Source organism: Chelonia mydas, chromosome 2 (assembly GCF_015237465.2).
Source record: "Chelonia mydas isolate rCheMyd1 chromosome 2, rCheMyd1.pri.v2, whole genome shotgun sequence".
Lineage (NCBI taxonomy): Eukaryota > Metazoa > Chordata > Testudines > Cheloniidae > Chelonia > Chelonia mydas.
In genome coordinates, this window is record NC_057850.1 from 46985266 (window position 1) to 47001962 (window position 16697).

The following is a 16697-nucleotide window of genomic DNA, read 5'->3' on the forward strand; positions in this document are numbered from 1 at the left end:
CTTTTTGCAAGGCATTAACTCTAGATCCTGAAGGCATTTGGAATTTATTCATCGTTTGTTTTGATGAGACAAGAGAGGTGAGAGACAATACACTTAAAATGTTTGAAAGGTAAGCCTAACAGCCTCAATCCCAGTCGGTTGTTGTACACTTCTTGTAAGTGATTGTACGTGACAAGACCATCCACACAAAATCAAATAACTTTCCCAAACCTCTAAGTGCCAATCTGAATTATTCAACCTATACAGCAGGAAGGAAAGGCGATTCCAATTTTCTCACAAATAATTTTCACATTATTCCCACAAGACTGACAGTATAACTGCAGTATAATTAACTCAGTTTACCTTCCATGGTCATGCATACAATTATAGCAATACCAAATACTGCTGTACTAAAAGATCTATCACTTTTTTCTTTTACGAACCTCTAGATTTGAAAATTTAAATACCTCATTGCTGTAACTCACATACAAGCACACTGAACAACTGGTAGGCAATCTGGTTAACTGGTCACTTGGGAAGAACATTTCATAAAACAAATTTGCCCTAAACCAGCTAGCTCCTTTATGTGAAACAGCTAGAAAAGAGAGGTTAAACTTTCACATGTAATTGCATGGTTTATATAACTTGGAGTAACAAATAATTCATTAAAAAAGGGAATTGTGCAGAAATTTAGGGTAAAAATTTCAAAAGCCCCTAAATCCCCTTGAAAATCTATGGCACTTAGACATCTAAGTTCTTCAAGCACTTTTTGAAAAAGTTCTCGTCAGCATACGATGTGGAAGATTAAACAATTTTGTTACTTGGAGAAACAAATAGAAAAACATTTTATCTCAAAATTATATTTTAATGAAAAGGCAAGACTATGCCACAAGACACACAGAAGAGATAACAGGTAAACTTACAACTTGTAATCAAAATGAATTACTTGAATTGTCAGCTGTCTCAAAAAAATCTTCAAATGGAGCACCTGCCAACACAGTGTATATATAGCTGGGGCCTCAAACACGCTGAGCACTCTCAGCTTTCTTTGACTTAAACTGGCATGTCAGTGATCAATACCTCTGAAAATGAAGCCCTTAGCTCCTAATGACATGGACACTTTGCGAGAGCACAGAACCATTTGAAAGTAAGATATGGAGATGTGAATATCAGCTGATGTATAGAATAAGATATGTTCAAACGTCAAAAATTCTGCGACTCACGTAAGTATTCATTGTCCAGCTATACTGAAAGAAGGACAGGAGACACTGGATGTGGTATTAATCAGGCCGTAATTTTATTATTAGATGTCTGGGACTACCTGGCAGTGCAGGTAACCCCATCTTCATTCCATAATTAACCAGAGGGCTTCCACCAGCTCCCCCTCTTTTTCCATCCAGGTCCCCCTAGCCAATCCATTGCTGGGAATTAAGGTTTGCACAGGCAAACTAAAATCTGGCATTTTATAACTTCAAGGGCTTGACTTTAAAACCTAAACAATTTTATTTTCAGGTATTTTTTGTATGTAATAGATAGTATATTGGAGCCCTCGTCAAAAATACTCTGACATTGCAGCTAGCAATACATGTTGGCATTGTTATACTAAGGAACTCTCCCACCTGGGAAAGTCCTAAGTTTAAATAGTTTGACAGAAAGTCCATCATCTGGAATAACACAACTGTAGTCTTAGATCAACCACTGAACCCTAATCATTTTATTCTGGGAGAATTGTCTATTCACCATGACATTATAACCAACGAAGTCAAAGAAATGAGTTTTGTGTGCTTTGCTGATGGTAAAGAAATGAATATTTATGAAACAGAAATCAGCCAGGATATCAGTCAGTGACTGGAAATTAGTGACCTATCTGCAATAGAAAAATATCTTTCAAAATACTGGATAATATTGGTACTCTCAGTAACTTCTGAATTAATTCCAGAAGTGTGTATAAGTGTGTATTTGCTAGTGCATGTATGTGTACCATCCTACGTACAGTTCAATCTTGTTTATCCAATGATCTAAGGGGACAGCCTATCCCTTTGGGTACTCAACATCTGGACCAACCAGGGGTTTACTGCTCCACAGACTTTGAAATCCATGCTTCAGGAGCCAAGAGAGTACTGTCTGGCTTCCTTAAGGCCAGCCAGCTAAGAAACAGCCAGCAAGTCTATGGGTTTAAATGCAGGTGTGTGTGTTTTGTTTTATTTTTGTAGGGCAAGGGGGTTTTGTTGTGTTTGGGGTTTTTTTACACATAGGGGAAATTTGCTGTGCTGAAACCCTTAAGCATTTATGAGGTTCAGGGCACACACCTTTCTTTAGAGGCTTGATGCACTGAAACTTATGAGAGACTAAACTTTTCTGTGAATAAACATTATCCATCCAGCTTCCCTGTGTCCAATAGGCTCAGCAGAGTACAGTAGTCAAAGAGCCCTTGTCTTCCTGTGTTCTGCTGTATTTATCTGCTTTGGAAAAGCTGACCAGCAGTCTTTGCAGATCTGAAGCTTACTTGTCTGAAAACACCTTGTTATTTGAAACAGATAAGGGACATGAACCTGATTCAGATAAATTCAGGTAAATGACAGTTTATATAATGTGATGTTTATGTAAGTAAGGCTGTGCTGAACTCTCTCTCTTTGTATGTGTTTATATACATATATAATTATAGTGGCACATAATATTTACTTATATAAAATGCATGGCATTTTATAGACAATTAAAAAGACCACTCCCTGCCCCAAAGAAAAGAGCTTAAAGGTAAGTTGAGCAGAGTACATCAAAGGATAACAAAGGGAAGGAGCTATGTTATGTACCTGTAGAACTGACAAAATTCCTTCTTGTATCAATATAAACAACCTAACTAGCTTTCTCTATACTGTTAATTACTTTAATAGAGCATCTGTATCATAGCTTACCATTGTTCGGCCTGAAAAACCAAACATAGTATCTTGACTAGCAGCTGACATTGCTTCACATAATGAATCAAAGTCTTCTCCAAGCATTCTTTTGTAACACCTTGCTTGAGGTCTAGCAGAGCCTTTCAATATGGCATAGAAACCTTGATTTCCAACAACTGAAATTAAAAACAAAACAAGACTTTCATTTCTCAGTTTATTATAGATTGTTTAACACATATACAGGGATCTCTTCATTTTAACATGATCTTTGTATTGTTTGCAATAATAATAAAGTCCCTAGACATTATTTACAAAAACATACAAAGAAACATAATTCAAACTTAGAAAAATATCTACAATATGAATATCCATAACTTATATGTGGTTTGCAAAAGAACTAATATTCTCTCATTTAAAAAAGAAACCAAATACAAAAAAAAAAAAATCAAACAAGAAGTAGTAAAGTGCAGAGAGGGGTCTATGAGGGAAAGGTCAAGAAACCTACACAGTACAGTACTGTGCCACTGGTATTTTACAGCTATCGAAGAATAACTGGTCCATCTGTTTTTGACAGGTAGTCACAGCATCCCAGACAGTAGAACATTCTAATCAAGCAATAGGGCTACTTCTTATTTAAGGACTGATATTCTTATTTAAGTCAGGTAGCATACAGCAGCAGCTCTGCATCATAATGCTGGGAATCGTTGCAGATATATTATTTGAATCCTGATTATGTTTAAATGCTTGTTTTTATTGAGGTTCTAAACTAAGTGTTTCATTGCACTGACAAGCAGTCTCCCTTAATGCAATCTAAGAGCAAAAACGTTGGGACTGAAATATTTGGAATATTTAACACTTTACATAAAAAATTTAAATCAAAAGTATTTTAAATGTAATTTATTACCATTTGTAACTTTAGGAAATGCACCTATCAGACTTCTCGAAGTGCAGGTACAAAGCATACTTTAAACAATTAAACAATCTCAATTTAGTCCAAGGTAAGTTAAAGGACTCCAGTTGGGTCAAAGCATAAAGCTAAGGTAGGCACCCAGTTCTCACATTTAGGGATTCCTATCAGCAGCCGGATGTCTAAATACCATTTTAAATGCCTATGTGACAGTTTGAAGGACTAAATGCAGATGCTTACAGATATTATGGAGTACACAGAAAGCTGCAATGAATGTAGGGTTTCACAGGCATTTAGGTTGTGCCATTTCACTATTAGGCTTCTCCGTTTCTACTTCTGTATCCCAAAAGCACACACAACAATCATTTTGGGATCACTGAAGCAGAAGATGAAGCATTGTTTGCCAGCATCATAGTCTGTGTACGGCTTTATCAGCCAATGCGGCAAAGAGTAGGTTAGGTCCCCATTAATCACAGTTGGTAGAGAAACACCACTAGTGTTCCTGTTAGGTTGAGATAGTACTGTTCCTTTCCCACCTGTCTCTTCTTGTACATGCTGTAATTTTTTTAATTTAATTTTCTTGCATCACGAACTTTGCTTACTCTTATCCACAGATGGAGCAGCTCTCATCTGAGTAGTTTTGTGGGGCAAGAAAGTAAAGAGGGGGCTAAGTCATCCACAGATGTCCCTGCCATTCACTGCCAGTTCAGACAACCACAAAGTTGTCCCACCAGGGGAAAAAGCTTTTCTTGCTCCGTAGTCTGTCCTCCTCATAGTTCTGTTTGGCAACGTAAATGAACAAAAATTTGCCTCTGTATCTTTTCTGAAGCAAACCTCAGAGAGCGGTTATTCCATGTTTTGTGCCACGTCAAGCACCAAATTCCAGAAGCTGAAGGACGCAGTAAGAGAAAGAAACAGAAAGACCTCTCTGACTGAAAACGGTCACGATGACCCCTGAAACAGAGGACTTTTAGTTTTTCTAACAAGAATCCCCAAAATCTTAAATGGAACAGTGGGCTCTTTAAAACTTCCCATGGTCCTTAGCCACTGTCAATACTCTATGGAATAGCTGAGCAGCATGTCCCAGAAGGCACTCACTAAAACATAGTTAAGCAATTTGCTAAGTTCAGAGAGAAAACATGACTGATGGCAGAAAAGCTGCTGTGTGAACACAAATCATGCTGTATTACTTGTAACCAATTAAGCTGACCGTGCCTCTTTGGATATGTCATCATAGTTCTAGCTGTAATGCAGATTAGTCCCACCAGCACTCATTGTCAAGAAATGTGTTTGCAATCAGTCCTCAATAACCTTTGTTCAGTTCCATCCATTACACTAATTCAGCCCCCGTGCACCACAATTTTTCACCCTCTTTGGTGTTGACATTCTTAAAATATTTGTAGATGATTCAGTTCATTTAATCTTGCCTCATAAATCAATCCCACAACCTCTTAATCATTTCTGTTGTTTTTCTCCAAATTCCCTTTAATTTGTGAGCATCTCTGTGACACGAAGATGCCCATATTTCTATGCAGTATTCTAGGTAATGCCTGAAAGGCAACACCCTGTCCTGAGACATGAAGTGACTGCATTAACAGCCCAACATTGTATTACCATATCCTGCTGCAAGCTCATATTCAGTTACTTGACCACTACCACCTCATAAGACTCTTTTGGTATTATTGCTTTTCCAGTGTCTCCGTCCCGTATGGATACCTTTGTTTTCGAGTATTTTTGACCAGAGGTAATAATATAGTATATTTCTAGTGCCAAACCTCATTTTGTTATACATTTCTAAATTCTCAAAGGCCTTCTCTTGATTAGTGCCTCCAACACCTCTTAATTTTCTATCTGAAAATATAAGGCCAGATTCTGCCACCTTTATGTTGAATTCATTGGGACTAATCACATGCTTAAAGTTATGCATATGCATGAGTCTATCCAGGATCAGAGCCTAACTCCACAAGCAGTCCCACTGAAACCAAGGGAAACCCTAATCACAAAGTAACAATTGCAAACCCTTTGGTGAAAGGGCCATCGAGAGATCTCTCTTCATGTATGTGCAAAGCACACACCCAAATTTGAAAAATAATATGTCTATATTCCTTACAATACATAGAATTACCAAACACAAAAATCAAAGGTAAACTTTTGGGGGGTCATTATTTTCTTTTGCCCATCTACTCAGTAAGTGACATATAACCTCACAACTGCTATTTTTATAAGTATGATTAATGCAGAACAGTAGATAAGACATTACAAAAAAGTGTAACAAAACAGTCAATTAAAACACAATAGTTGTGAACCCTTAGAAAGGTAACAGGTCTGTTAGCAATAAATTAACAGGTCTTTTGGGCTTTATCCCGCACCCACTGATGTCAATGGGAGATGTGTCATTGATTTAATATATGCAGTTCAACGTATGCAGATCCCTTGATATATGTCAAAGTTCTCTGATAGAAATCAGAAAATGTTGCACCTTTAGTACTTCCAAAAAGACACCAGGAAAGCAAATTAGTGTAGAAACCCTTGTTATAGAATTTGTTCGTGTGTAAGAAAAAAGTATGGTTTTCCTGAACTGTTCTCTGGAATCTTCTGAGATTAAAAACATGTCTGGCATGTATTAATTGTATTGAGTCTGTTTTACTTAGTATAAAATCATTTTAGTGTTTATTTTTGGGTCATAGCACCTGATTAGATTGAAAATGTTGCTTAGCCATGTTCAAAGAACTGGAAAAGATTGCACATTGATGCAAAACAGCTTTGTCTTTAAGGCAGTATGTGACAGACTGAGTCATTAAGATTAACTTTTATCTCATACACAGCTTGGTGATCAGCAATTTGAGCCACCATTTCACACCACATTGTGATATTGAATTAACTGTTGCAAAATCAATAGGGCACCCAATCTAAAGTAATATGAATGTCCCAGTGACCAAGATATGTACAGTAATTCGCAGTGAAGTCCTTGATTCTTTCACATGTGTATAGTGAATCAAGATGCCAATTTTCATGACTATCATTTGAGTCACTAGCTTTGACTTTAAATTTGTCCTGTTCATTATCTCTGCATCATTATGCAAATATAGTTCCTGCCTGCTCACATTCTAGTTCAGTTTGCCTGTTAATTACACAGCAATGCTGTAATGTAAGCTGCTGGGTTCTGAGTTCCATGCTTTGATTTCCATATACACTTTAGATGCATTATTTCAAACATTTACAGGATGATTGGAATGCAACGTTTAAGAATAAATTGATCTGTTGGATCAAACTGAGGCCTACTGTTAGACCTGTATTGATACAATCCCATTGCTAACTTCTGATATACCAGACAGTATAACACAGTGGTTCTCAAACTAGGGGTGCTGCTTCTTCAGGGAAAGCCCCGGTGGGCTGGGTCAGTTTGTTTACCTGCCGCATCTGCAGGTTCGGCCAATCGTGGCTCCCACCAGCCGCGGTTCACCGCTCCAGGCCAGTGGGAGCTGCGGGAAGGGTGGCCAGCACATCCCTCGGCCCGCGCCGCTTCCCGCAGCTCCCATTGGCCTGGAGCAACAAACCGCGGCCGGTGAGAGCCACGATCGGCCGAATCTGCAGATGCAGCAGGTAAACAAACCTGCCCGGCCCGCCAAGGGCTTTCCCTGAACAAGCGGTGCCCCTAGTTTGAGAACCACTGATATAACAGCAGGATATGAGTTTTAATTGTTCTCACTCTTTTTTTTCAGTACAGTGTGTAGTCTGAGGAACTCACGTGCCAAAGGAGTTAACCTAGCCAAAGATAGCATGGTTTATATATATCTCACTACTTTATTTTAAGATAGCTAAACAAAGCATTTATTAGCCAATTACTTCTAATTTTCACACCTCTACTCACTTCCAAAAGGGACGTCTCAATTTTTTTTTAATTAAGCTTTCTCCTCCCACTCTTGTTTTGTGGAATGAGTACAAACCAAGAGATTATATTTTATTTTATGTATTATCAGACCAATGCCATAATGAGGCTATATAACATTAAGCACCATTGCTCTGACGATAGATAACTCAGAGTGATTTGCTTTCATAATGTATTTTACAGCAAGACTGTCCCCTCACTACAATACATCATAAGAGCAACGGCACTTTGCATTATCCATCACCAGAGCAATGGCGCTTGGTGTTATCCATCATAAAAGCAATGACACTTAATGTTATACATCAAAGCGATGGTATTCTGATGATGTACAATACAAAACAGCATTCCTTGATGACATGGCTATAACACGGGGTTGGGCTAATTTGGAAGAAGCTATTAGAAGTTTTTGAAAAGAAAAACTTCATGAACTTTTTAAAAGTCTAATCTACAGAGATTTTATGTTAGTATCTCCCATCATATAAATTACAATAGGTCTTTCAGAATTTCTACTTCTCAAGGATTGGAGAGAATCATTAGTAGGAATGACATTTCTCACTATAATATAGTTATAGGAATAAAAACAGTTCCCTAATATAGAGCAGGATTAGAAAAGGGTCAAGTTGAGCATCCAAAAATAGAGGCATGTAATATCACTAGTCACTGTTTAAAATCTTGGCTAGTATTTCTGATTTGTAGTCACTGAGTACTGTTCAGAATCTGCAGGTCCTGCTAGAAGCAGATTTATTGCTGAAGGATACAACAAACACCCTTGTAGGTTTCTAGTATGACTAGAACTTAAACATTATGCCTAAAATTCACGCTAAAAATGAAAAAAATACAAAAAACACCCACCTTTTCCCAGAATTTTTTAATATGGAAATTTATTTTTCCTCTCAAAGCATAACTAATCTACCCTTGACAGAACCTTCACAGTCTTTTTGAATGACAAGAATGTGTCTCATCACAGAAGCATATCCCTAACAGACTGTGATATATGCAGAGATACAGAACATATCTGTTTCACCACCTGGAAAAGCAATCTATTTGTATTTTATAGGCAGATAAAAAAATCATTCTGAGAGATACATTGCTACCTGTGCTTCCTTTTGCCCAGTATTCCTTGATGGTACACATGCTGAGTTCCTTCAGTTCTTCCTCAGAAAGCTGAGCCCTGATGTCCGGAATGAGCTTCATTGTCTCATACACTGTATTATGTTCTTTGATAGATCTGAGAATGGGGCTGCAAAATAATGTATTAATGTACATCAGGATGTAACGCATTTGGGAGATCCGATCTATATAATTTGATATCTAGTCAAAATCATTTATTGTTTTGTTTTCAGATAAGTTTGAACATCAGACATTACTTCTGCTGGAGAGGTCCACTGTGCCTTAGCGAGCATTGATTTAACTATAGTGAACACAATACTGTTTTCCAGTTCATCACACTGTTCTTTACATTAGGCATAACCAATTCATAACCATTGCAACTACTATTTAACTGAGATGCTCTACACTGTAAATGTATGGCCTTGGGCCATAAGAATATTATGTCACCATATAAAATTTTGAGATCTTGTCAGAAACATATGTGCAGTAATTATTCATTTTACAAATATAACATTAATTAACTTACAGTATAAATTCAGGAAGCAACATAAGAATTACAATTTATTTATTTAGTGCAGTAATGAAAGTATTTCAAAGTCACAGGGTATTAAAAGTAGTTCCATCACATAAGTATAAATCATGTATCATTACTACAGTACAGACTTAGCAGTAATCCCATTCATTATTGGCTCTGCTGGGTTTAGCTTTTGTAATGCTCTCAGCTAAAGAAATTTTACACACTGATACTCAGCACTGTGAAACTGAGCATTTCTTCCCATTTTGGTGTGCGCCAAACTTCTCCCCTATAAAAAGTTCCTCTTAAAATAAATGAACCAAATAAAAGTAATGTTTAGTTATAAATATTCAGACTGAGAAAGTAAAATAATGTACAATATGTAAAGTGGAAAACTATTGTGCATATTTAATTATGTTCAAAAGGAAGATCAGCCTTTTGGTGGGGAAAAGGAGTGCACTGCAAAAAAAGGAATCGAGGGCTTGATACAAAGCATACTGAAATGACTCAGTTTTTCCACTGAATTTTAAGAGCTTTGGATCAGGCCTCAAAAGTGAACAGTTAAATCTCTACTGGCAGAAAGTATACTTTACAGAGAAAGGGGCATATTTAATCTCAAAGGTATTAAATTTCATGCTTCCAGATATTCAACCAATTTAAGGACTTGTGCAATATTTCATTACTAACCTTAAATCAAGGAAACAGAAATTAAAATAGGGTGGTTTTATGCTCACTAATTAATATCCCCTTGCTCATTAACAAACACTTCCCCTCCTATCTGTACTTTAGTTTACTCTGTTGCTCCCAACTGCTCGTTATACTTTTTCTCTTTTTAAAAAGAGAGTTTTTGTATTGTGACCTAAAGGTAAATAGAAGCAAGTGAAAGGTTTATTTTCAGTGATGCTCAGACCAAAGTGTTATTTAATTTAAAATATGGAAGAGAATTCTCCAAATCCCTTTTAAGTCATTGCAAATATTATTTATACCTTTTCATACCTGTAGCTCTAAATCATTTGCTCAGCCAAAACAGATTATAAAGCCAACCTTGTGCTCATATTCGCTTAGCCCCTCCCATGAGGTGCAGCTCACCTCCTCCCTGGTGCTTGCTACTTGGAGTAGCTTCTCCCCGATAGTACATGGGATGGGTCCTAAATTCTTTTTTGTGATGCCTGGTGCCTCCACCCATTGTCCCTGAGACACAAGTGGTGCTGTCCTTTGGGAAAATGAATAATGCTAGCCCTGCTGGGAAGGAGCATAAAACCCAGTTTACAAGAAACAAAGAAATGATGCACCCAAAAACAACAATATACCAAAGAGGGGCTTTATTGAAAGCAAGAAAATAGACTCTGGGGAAAGAAAGGGTTAGGGTTAGGTTACCTAATAAGTACTGCATAGTAACAACTCAACAAATCTGCTGCCTTCCAATACTCTCAGTTTATCCCAACCCCAGCTCCATCTCTGGCACCTTTGCAGGCAGATGGTAAGTTGAGGATGAGTCCTGAGACAAGTGCTGCATTGTTGTGAATGGTGGTCGGCTTAAAGAAAAGGGTCTTCTTACAGTGTCTTTGCCTCTTTGTGGGACAGATACTTCTCTTGGCTCCCTGGTCTGGAGTCCTGGCGTGCTCTCGGAAGCCGGCAGCAGGTCAGATTCTGATACTCTGGACGCTGGTCTCCGCAGACCTGGAACTGCCTGATCCTTGTGCTCAGTCCCACGGCAGTTCAAAGACTCCCTTTGTGGGAGGGGGAGTTAATCAGAGAGTTCTTGAGCTATTCTGCTTCTCTCTCATCTCCAGACTTAACACTCAATAAACAAGAATATAAACCCAGTCTCTTTGTCTGAGTCAGGCTGTCCCCTCCCACTGAGGGGCTGAGCAGCCCTGGCTCATCATTGGCCCAGCAAACTGCTTGTCCCTATCAGCCCATGCATAAGCCTCTCTGTTGGCCTCAGCCGAAGTTTCTGGTCCATTCTATTCCCACCCCTGACACCAAGTATGCTGGGAAGTGGTGTTAGAGGGATCTGCAAGCCATTACAGTCGCAGTCCCTTGGTTAGCCCCCCCAATAGCAGTGGTGGGCAACAGGCGGCCCATCAGGGTAATCTGATTACGGGCCACGAGACATTTTGTGGACATTGACCGTCCGCAGGTACTGCCCCTCACAGCTCCCAGTGGCCGCAGTTCTGTGTTCCCGGCGAATGGGAGCTGTGGGAAGCGGTGGCCAGCATGTGCCTGCAGCCCCTTTGCCTGCAGACACCGCTTCCCACAACCCTACTTGAAATATGCAGTGATGAATGGAGATTGGGTAATTGCACACAAAAGGAGCCCACTATCGGTAGATAAAGGACAGTATGCAACTCTAACTTTGTAACTCCAACCTGTGAACCAACACTAAAAGTATAATTCCATCCTCTGCACAGAATGAGTTTGACACACCTACCCCTAAAGCATGTTGTCCCAGGTGTATCCAATGTGCCTGCTAGGCATCTGGCAAGTTAAAAATAGCATTGTGATGTCACAAGTGGGAGCCAAGGGATTTGTTCAGTTGAAAATCATATCAGATGCCACAGAGCATGTTCAGAAGTATTACTTCAATTACTTATAATATTATCCATGGAATTTTTAAAATTTAGTGTCTTATAAAGTTTAGCCATTTTTAGTAATATGTAAAATTATCTGCATAGAAAAAAAGTGGTCAGAGTTGTTTTGAAGTGGGACTATTATATTTTTTCCCTTCTTGTCACTTTAAAGTGGTTTAAGGGATTTTGTTCAAGCATTCCAAGCTAATTCTTCCTGACTAATTCTTGAGCAGACACCAAGCATGGAAAATTGCAGCCTAAAAGGTAAATTTTCATGAAGTCTGGAGTAGGGAAAGTCAATGCGTTTTTAACAGAAATTGTTTTGCAACCTCAGCTTCTCTACAGCAGCTGCAAAAAGCATGACCATTATAATAAGCTGATCTGTAGGAAAGAGAAAGCAAAGAATTACAAAGACGCCTTTTCAATAATTTATAGTTCTTAAAACATGAAAATTTATTGTTTATGTGTGAGAGGGTGACCTGTTCACTTGAAGGGGTGTTGTATTAATTTATATGGAATAAATGGGTCAAAGGTGCTAACATAACCAAGTCACTGTCCAACATTAAACAGTGTTAAACAAGGTCCGGGGTTTGGTTTACAGATTCTGAGCCTGCTTAAAACCATGGCAAACACACCATTAAAATCCTTTTAATCTTTTATGAAAGATAAAGAAAAGGAAAACAGTTACAGCGTTTGAAATGAAAAGTATTAAATAGGGCTTTGTTTTTAACAGCATCACGTGTTCCCTTCCCCTTTAGCTGAAGAGAGTTTTTAGAAGGAAAACCAACCTTGTCTGACAGTCTCTTAGATGGTATCAAAGATGGTAATAACTGTCCTTGTGCTACCCAAGGACTCTTCTGTCAGGGGAAATCCACAGTTGCATCTTTAAGAAGCTGTGTCTTTAGCTGCTATGCACAGCTAAATTCATAGAATCATAGAATCATAGAATATCAGGGTTGGAAGGGACCCCAGAAGGTCATCTAGTCCAACCCCCTGCTCAAAGCAGGACCAAGTCCCAGTTAAATCATCCCAGCCAGGGCTTTGTCAAGCCTGACCTTAAAAACCTCTAAGGAAGGAGATTCTACCACCTCCCTAGGTAACGCATTCCAGTGTTTCACCACCCTCTTAGTGAAAAAGTTTTTCCTAATATCCAATCTAAACCTCCCCCATTGCAACTTGAGACCATTACTCCTCGTTCTGTCATCTGCTACCATTGAGAACAGTCTAGAGCCATCCTCTTTGGAACCCCCTTTCAGGTAGTTGAAAGCAGCTATCAAATCCCCCCTCATTCTTCTCTTCTGCAGACTAAACAATCCCAGCTCCCTCAGCCTCTCCTCATAAGTCATGTGCTCTAGACCCCTAATCATTTTTGTTGCCCTTCGCTGGACTCTTTCCAATTTATCCACATCCTTCTTGTAGTGTGGGGCCCAAAACTGGACACAGTACTCCAGATGAGGCCTCACCAGTGTCGAATAGAGGGGAACGATCACGTCCCTCGATCTGCTCGCTATGCCCCTACTTATACATCCCAAAATGCCATTGGCCTTCTTGGCAACAAGGGCACACTGCTGACTCATATCCAGCTTCTCGTCTACTGTCACCCCTAGGTCCTTTTCCGCAGAACTGCTGCCTAGCCATTCGGTCCCTAGTCTGTAGCGGTGCATTGGATTCTTCCATCCTAAGTGCAGGACCCTGCACTTATCCTTATTGAACCTCATCAGATTTCTTTTGGCCCAATCCTCCAATTTGTCTAGGTCCTTCTGTATCCTATCCCTCCCCTCCAGCGTATCTACCACTCCTCCCAGTTTAGTATCATCCGCAAGTTTGCTGAGAGTGCAATCCACACCATCCTCCAGATCATTTATGAAGATATTGAACAAAATGGGCCCCAGGACCGACCCCTGGGGCACGCCACTTGACACCGGCTGCCAACTAGACATGGAGCCATTGATCACTACCCGTTGAGCCCGACAATCTAGCCAGCTTTCTACCCACCTTATAGTGCATTCATCCAGCCCATACTTCCTTAACTTGCTGACAAGAATGCTGTGGGAGACCGTGTCAAAAGCTTTGCTAAAGTCAAGAAACAATACATCCACTGCTTTCCCTTCATCCACAGAACCAGTAATCTCATCATAAAAGGTGATTAGATTAGTCAGGCATGACCTTCCCTTGGTGAATCCATGCTGACTGTTCCTGATCACTTTCCTCTCCTCTAAGTGCTTCAGGATTGATTCTTTGAGGACCTGCTCCATGATTTTTCCAGGGACTGAGGTGAGGCTGACTAGCCTGTAGTTCCCAGGATCCTCCTTCTTCCCTTTTTTAAAGATGGGCACTACATTAGCCTTTTTCCAGTCATCCGGGACTTCCCCCGTTCGCCACGAGTTTTCAAAGATAATGGCCAAGGGCTCTGCAATCACAGCCGCCAATTCCTTCAGCACTCTCGGATGCAATTCGTCCGGCCCCATGGACTTGTGCACGTCCAGCTTTTCTAAATAGTCCCTAACCACCTCTATCTCTACAGAGGGCTGGCCATCTCTTCCCCATTTTGTGATGCCCAGCACAGCAGTCTGGGAGCTGACCTTGTTAGTGAAAACAGAGGCAAAAAAAGCATTGAGTACATTAGCTTTTTCCACATCCTCTGTCACTAGGTTGCCTCCCTCATTCAGTAAGGGGCCCACACTTTCCTTGGCTTTCTTCTTGTTGCCAACATACCTGAAGAAACCCTTCTTGTTACTCTTGACATCTCTTGCTAGCTGCAGCTCCAGGTGCGATTTGGCCCTCCTGATATCTTTCCTACATGCCCGAGCAATATTTTTATACTCTTCCCTGGTCATATGTCCAACCTTCCACTTCTTGTAAGCTTCTTTTTTATGTTTAAGATCCGCTAGGATTTCACCATTAAGCCAAGCTGGTCGCCTGCCATATTTACTATTCTTTCGACTCATCGGGATGGTTTGTCCCTGTAACCTCAACAGGGATTCCTTGAAATACAGCCAGCTCTCCTGGACTCCCTTCCCCTTCATGTTAGTTCCCCAGGGGATCCTGGCCATCTGTTCCCTGAGGGAGTCAAAGTCTGCTTTCCTGAAGTCCAGGGTCCGTATCCTGCTGCTTACCTTTCTTCCCTGCGTCAGGATCCTGAACTCAACCAACTCATGGTCACTGCCTCCCAGATTCCCATCCACTTTTGCTTCCCCCACTAATTCTACCCGGTTTGTGAGCAGCAGGTCAAGAAAAGCGCCCCCCCTAGTTGGCTCCCCTAGCACTTGCACCAGGAAATTGTCCCCTACGCTTTCCAAAAACTTCCTGGATTGTCTATGCACCGCTGTATTGCTCTCCCAGCAGATATCAGGAAAATTAAAGTCACCCATGAGAATCAGGGCATGCGATCTAGTAGCTTCCGTGAGTTGCCGGAAGAAAGCCTCATCCACCTCATCCCCCTGGTCCGGTGGTCTATAGCAGACTCCCACCACTACATCACTCTTGTTGCACACACTTCTAAACTTAATCCAGAGACACTCAGGTTTTTCCACAGTTTCGTACCGGAGCTCTGAGCAGTCATACTGCTCCCTTACATACAGTGCTACTCCCCCACCTTTTCTGCCCTGCCTGTCCTTCCTGAACAGTTTATAACCATCCATGACTGTACTCCAGTCATGTGAGTTATCCCACCAAGTCTCTGTTATTCCAATCACGTCATAGTTCCTTGACATCACCAGGACCTCCAGTTCTCCCTGCTTGTTTCCAAGGCTTTGTGCATTTGTATATAAGCACTTGAGATAACCTGTTGATCGCCCCTCATTCCCAGTATGAGGCAGGAGCCCTCCCCTCACAGACATTCCTGCCTGTGCTTCCTCCCGGTATCCCGCTTTCCCACTTACCTCGGGGCTTTGGTCTCCTTCCCCCGGTGAACCTAGTTTAAAGCCCTCCTCACTAGGTTAGCCAGCCTGCTGGCAAAGATGCTCTTCCCTCTCTTCGTAAGAAGGAGCCCGTCTCTGCCCAGCACTCCTCCTTCATGGAACACCATCCCATGGTCAAAGAATCCAAAGCCTTCTCTCCGACACCACCTGCGTAGCCATTCGTTGACTTCCACGATTCGACGGTCCCTACCCAGGCCTTTTCCTTCCACAGGGAGGATGGACGAGAACACCACTTGCGCCTCCAACTCCTTTATCCTTCTTCCCAGAGCCACGTAGTCCGCAGTGATCCGCTCAAGGTCATTCTTGGCAGTATCATTGGTGCCCACGTGGAGAAGCAGGAAGGGGTAGCGATCTGAGGGCTTGATGAGTCTCGGCAGTCTCTCCGTCACATCGCGAATCTTAGCCCCTGGCAAGCAGCAGACTTCTCAAGCAGCCTTAATCAGGGCTGAAAATCTGGCCCACTGCACTGAAAGTGCTCTTGCATGCTTAAATAGGTGGCATAGTCCCTGCCTTGTCCACTTGCCTTAGCTCTCTCATTTAGATGCAAATCAGTTTTGTGCACCGAAGTGTCACCGGCCAGTATAGTAGGTACTGATACCTGTCATGCACAGCTTGCATGCGCAGTTCCCGCAGCCCCCATTGGCCTGCAGCTGTGAACGGTGGCCAGTGGGAACCGCAATCGGCTGAACCTGCGGACACGGCAGGTAAACAAACTGGCCCGGCCCGCCAGAGGCTTTCCCTGAACAAGTGGCGCCCCAAGTTTGGGAAACACTATTTTAAAAGATGTAGTCTACTGCACATTTCCATTATTTGTGCAGCTGGACTACTGTATGCTGTTCAGCCACTAAGTTCTGAATGAGTTAATAACAGGATACAAAAAAAGGAAAGATATGCATAATTGTAGTTTTGGA

At 41.0% G+C, this 16697-nt stretch overlaps 1 protein-coding gene across 1 annotated transcript in view; it reads right to left on the reverse strand.

The window, feature by feature from the left end:
• Positions 1-16697, reverse strand: part of CNBD1 (cyclic nucleotide binding domain containing 1) — a 280150-nt gene that overhangs the window by 118245 nt on the left and 145208 nt on the right. The window contains exons 5-6 of the mRNA XM_043538780.1: positions 8764-8909; positions 2892-3049 (exon numbers count right to left, since the gene is read on the reverse strand). Coding sequence (XP_043394715.1) covers positions 2892-3049; positions 8764-8909 — 304 coding nt within the window. The remainder of the gene's footprint in view (positions 1-2891; positions 3050-8763; positions 8910-16697) is intronic.